Source organism: Alnus glutinosa, chromosome 8 (assembly GCF_958979055.1).
Source record: "Alnus glutinosa chromosome 8, dhAlnGlut1.1, whole genome shotgun sequence".
Lineage (NCBI taxonomy): Eukaryota > Viridiplantae > Streptophyta > Magnoliopsida > Fagales > Betulaceae > Alnus > Alnus glutinosa.
Window position 1 is genome coordinate 14,282,443 of NC_084893.1, and position 5,478 is coordinate 14,287,920.

A 5,478-nucleotide genomic window follows, 5' to 3' on the forward strand; every position below is an offset into this window, starting at 1 on the left:
CAGGTCTCGCTCACAGGGGGCTCCATCAGAGGGCACGTCCCAAGCTTTGGCTGGACATGCCTGGGAGGTGGCAGATTTGCGAGTGGAGCTATGTGCCGAGCGAGAGAGAAACGACGGCTTGGAGCAGCGCATGTGATAGTTCAAGGCATTCATGTCCTCTATGGGAGTATCGCATGGCACAGTAGGTGCTCAGCAGTCTCCATCTGCAAACGTAGGTAGCACGTCCTCTGTTAGTAGTGCATCTGCAGGTATGATTCATATTATGTATATGACATAATTATTTTAAATTTCTTTTCATTACTTGTCTAACTTTGCGTATAATATTATATATTATAATGGTTTTTATTATTTGTAGGTAACGCGACAACGATTGGTCCGTTGTCGCCCTCTGGACGACGGCTGAGCCCGCACTCCCCTGTCGGAACACCATCGCTTGTTACACCGTCCCTTGCGCAGCAATCGCCGGGTGGCCAGTACATACCTGCGACGGTACCGTGTGATCCGCAGAGACGTCCTTCAGATTCGTAGATATTTTATGTAATTATTTTTGGTTTGTAAATATTTGTGTAGTTAACAAATACGTTATTAATTATTGATTTGTGTAATTTAATGTTGTGATATTTTGGGGTAAAATAGATTTCGCGATATTTTAGGCCGGCAATAACAAAATTACAGCAAAAAAAGAAATTACAAAAAAAATGTCAAAAATAATTAACCTAAATAAAAATACAATTAGGTATTTATAAAAGAATTAAATTAAAAATTAAATTAAATAAAAATACAATTAAAAATTGAAAAAAGAATAATATATAGAAATTAAATTAATTGGAAAATTATATTAAAAATAATATAAATTAAATAAAAAATATAATTTAAAATGTTTTAAAAAAGTAAAACATTTTGCCACGTGTATCACAGTACACGTGGCGGACAGTTTGCCACGAGTACTGGAATACTCGTGGCAGACAGTCTGCCACGTGTACTGTGATACACGTGGCAGACAGCTTGCCACGAGTATTCCACGTGGCAGACTTGCCGCGTGTACTGTAATACACGTGGCAGACTATCTGCCACGTGTATTAGAGTACACGTGGCGCAGTGGGCACGTGTATTACTATACATGCGGCCAAATGTACAATTGACTACACCCGGATCTAACACGTTTCGAACACGTGGTTAGTAACACGTGACCACCTGTTAGCCACGTATACAGTGTCCGTACACGTGGCTAGATGAAACTGACAAATTGTAGAAATTTTTGTAGTGACCCTAGCCCTTTCAAAGCTAGGAGGAGACCAAACACCAGGAGGAGGAGGCGTGAAGGCTTCCCCCCCCCCCCCCCCCCTTCTGCGGGGACCAAAACACTACGCAGGGACTCTCTCTCTTAAAAGGCTCTCCGCAAAATAGTTGTCATTTCACTAAGGCCCTTTAGGTAGTCATTGTTTGTAGAATCAAAATTGATTGTAGGCCAGGTGATAGGAGTCGGTATCTAAAATATCTCTGATATATTGATGCTGTACTAATTGAAGGTCATAACGTTCAAATTTTTTATTTTTTTTTAAAAAGTGACATAAAATATAATATTGATGTGGGCCGAAAGATCTTATCAACAGCGATATTTTGTCCAGCAAATCTAAGGGCTCTTCTTTGTGGGACCTCCCTAAGATTTGCTGTCAATTACTTCTCTATATAACATCTGCGACCTCTCCTTTCAAGCCCCCCCTCCGCTCACTTTCTCAACTTTTCTTCTTGTCCAAGTTTTCATTTCTTTCTTTTTCTTCTTTCCTTCTTTTCGTATCTAGCTACTTAATTCTATATTTATGACCAAAAATACCCTACCCATCTTTCACTTAATATCCTGATCTTATTGTTAAATTCTGTTTAGTAAATTTATAGGCTTAAAACATTGTAGGAATTGAGTATTTGTTGTACCTAGCTAGGTAGGACAATGAAGGAGAACGGCAGAAAACAAGGTGCGATGTCACCATGCGCAGCATGCAAGCTTCTACGAAGGAGATGTGCGCAGGATTGCGTGTTTGCTCCTTATTTTCCAGCTGAGGAACCACAGAAGTTTGCTAGTGTACACAAAGTTTTTGGAGCTAGCAATGTGAACAAGATGTTGCAGGTTTAGTTCCCCGCTTCCCTCTCTCTCTCTCTCTCTCTCTCTCTCTGTGTGTATTAGTTGATAGTTATATATAATATATATTAAGTAATTTACATAATTCTTTTACTGCAGCAGTATTATTTATGTTCAAGTCATTTTCATAGAAGTGGGGTAACTGCTTTTGGGTATCTCAAAGACTTTTCAACTATCCTAAATTTGTTTCAAGGCATACACAGATTACCCTATTCCATATTTAATGATAACTATTTAGCTTAGTTTAAGAACACCGTTTTGTCTTGGCCAGTACCTCCACAAAGTGCTTTGGAGAAAGTTAAGGAAAGGATCTGGCCAAGGCTTGTCACTGAATAATTGCCTTCTGCTTCTTCCTGAAACTCGCATGGATGGCAGCAGTGGGCCGGGTTTGATCATTACAGTACTTTGACAGCCAAATAAACAATAAATATTGAAGTAGAGCAGGTTTTCTCAAAGTTTAGGAATAAGTTTTACTTTTGCCAAGTGACCCATATATTCTTCTTATCTTTTCTCAAAAAAAAAATAAAAATTGATGGCTTATCACCACGCCGGAGGCAGAGTATGCTTAGAAAAAGAAAAAACCAGAGGATTATCGCTCACGTTTGTTAAAATTTTTATTTTATATCTTTTGGTTTCTCTCTTTAAAATAAGCATTAAAAAATAAAACAAACGCAAAAATAATTTTTTCGTTTACATTATTACATCAGGACGTACATATTTTTCAAACCAAAAAATAAGAAACAAATTGTCGTTTAATATTTTCTATTATTATTTTCGTATCTTCTTTGTTTTTGTAGCGACTTTTTTGGGAAACTGTCGCTAATTTCCTACAAGAGTAAAGAGTAAAGAGTTGCTAATTTGTCAAGTATGCCGGCCGGTCAGAATATATATATATATATATATATATATTATCTCTCAAAATGTATATATAATTTCTTATGTTGTTAGACCTTATAATTTCATAGTTTTGTATAAATCACTCCTTGTAGTACAAAAATTCATAGAGGGTCTCTGTGGTAAACTTCCCTGAACTTATTTTCCGTCCATCAAGTTAACAGATTCCGTTAGTTTGTCGTGTCATACTTAACAGGAAATCGATACGTAGCCACCCCTCGCCTAGGGGAGGCTGTGTGTCACCCCCAGCAACCACCTCTTTGCTATTTTTTTTATTTTTTAAAAAAAAATAAAATAATTTTTAAGTTTTATTTATTTATATATTTTTTTATTGTAATGGATACGTGTCAATTTCTTATTGGGTATGATATGGCAAATTAATGGAATCTGTTAATTTGATGGACAAAATCAAGTTCAATGAGTGATTCGTAATTATAATTTATCCCATATATACATAGGTTAGTTTTGTTTAGTTTTGTTTTTCTTCTTCTGTCAGGTTTGAAGAAAGTTTTGGTGTTTAATTGTTTGTTATTTTTATTCTCCTTTCTTTTATTTAGAAATTTACCATGAAAGAAGGGGGAAAAGTGATATTCAAATTTAGTATTACGCCTTTACTTCCGTTATAGTGGTTAATTTCAGTTGGAGAGCCCACACAAAGTAAGTAGATAGAATTCCATTCTTCCTTTGAAAAGTATGGGTACTGTTTTAGGGAGTGATTCCTCAGTAGATGAAAGAAAATTAGTTTTACTCCCTTGAAGAGGAGGTGGGAGATATATATATATTAACTAGTGTTTAAGTCTACTTTGCGACCATTAGTTAGTAGCTTTTTTGGAACTAAGCCAGTGGGTAATAAATATTAAATACGTAATTTTCGAAAAGAAAGTTTGTGTATCCATCGTCTTGCTTTTTGCTTTAGATCATGGGGGTAACTTTGATAGAGACAGGTACATGAACAGATCCAGATTGGAGAGAGGTTCGTTCCTTCCAATAGCATCCAAGACTAATGAATCATAATATATTATTGTGCAATCATGACGTCAGGATGACATAAAAAACATTAATCACTTTTTAATGTTTTAAATAGGATCTGAAATTAATATAATTACAGGAATTACCAGAGCAGCAGCGGAGTGATGCGGTGAGTTCGATGGTGTACGAAGCGAATGCAAGGGTACGAGACCCAGTGTACGGTTGTGTAGGAGCCATATCATCTCTCCAACAACAAGTTGACGTCCTTCAAACCCAATTGGCAATTGCACAGGCTGAGGTAGTTCATATGAGAATGCGCGGCGCCCAATACACTTCCTCCTCCTCCTCTAATCCACCAGAAAATTCCACCACTCCTAATTCTCAGACCAAGTCTTTTTTTTCCTTGGGTGAGTCTTTGTGGTCGTGCTAGCTTCGCTTTAATTATTACTCTCATCGCGCGCCTCGCTTTTTTTCTTGTCTGCCCCTCTCTCTCTCTAGCTTATACCTTTTCTTTTTTTTTCAACATATATTAATTACTTTGTTCAACATCGATCTCTACCTACCTTCCCTCTAGAGTGGAGATGATGATCATGATTATTAACCATGTCTATTGTAGATTCTTAAACGGTAAATTTTGAGTATTATAGAATTCTCTCAAGTTGCCTGCTTTTTGAATGATAAAGCATATCATCATTAAATTCATCATCTTCTTTAAAACAACAATTAACGAGACCTCGTCAGATCAAAAAATTGATTAAATATGAGTATAACTTCAGTCAGGTCATGGCATAAAACAAGGCTTTTCTGCCCACCAATAAAAAATAGACACGTCATCTAAGAACAGAAAAACTCAAAAAATTTAATTGTTGCTGAAACACCAGATCATAGCAAATGCCCCACCCATTTCTCGTGAAAACCTCTCAGACCCTTTAAGAGTCCTTGCTCTGGAACACCTCCGCCCACATCCGGCAGGTCTCGCACACCGTGTGTGGCCGCGCGGCCACCCCCGGCCACTGGGGTGTTGCCGCACGGCTACCCCCTGTCCAGGGGGCGGCCGCCCAGCCACCCCCAAGTTCTGGGGGTGGCCTTCGGGTCAACCCTAGATCCATCTAAGGTTGGCCCGAAGGCCACCCCCAGGGCCGCTTGACCACCCCCGGCCACTAGGGTGTGGCCGTGCAGCTACCCCCGGTCCATGGGGCGGCCTTGCGGCCACCCTCGGGGTCTGGGGGTGGCCTTCGAGCCAACTCTAGATGGATCTAGGGTTGGCCCGATGGCCACCCCAGACCCCTTGGGTGGCCACGGGGCCACCCCCGGGGTCTTGGGTGGCCATCGGGCCAACCCTTCTGTCTGGGCTGTCACTCACCATCAGCCCAGGTCGACTCCGACGCCGTCGACTGGCCCATTGGTGGAGACTGCGGTTGTGCAGCTGTGGCATGTTGGGTTGGGGAGGTGGTGATGGGCAATAGGGTTTCAGCCGA

General features: G+C 39.8%; 1 protein-coding gene across 1 annotated transcript; it reads left to right on the top strand.

Annotated features, from left to right (window-relative positions):
• The first annotated feature begins 1,730 nt into the window (after positions 1-1,730).
• On the top strand, positions 1,731-4,668 carry LOC133874621 (LOB domain-containing protein 4-like). Its single transcript, XM_062312490.1, has 2 exons — positions 1,731-2,125; positions 4,140-4,668. The coding sequence occupies exons 1-2, from the start codon at positions 1,949-1,951 to the stop codon at positions 4,428-4,430; spliced, it is 468 nt and encodes a 155-aa protein (XP_062168474.1). The 5' UTR covers positions 1,731-1,948; the 3' UTR covers positions 4,431-4,668.
• Positions 4,669-5,478: the final 810 nt, after the last annotated feature.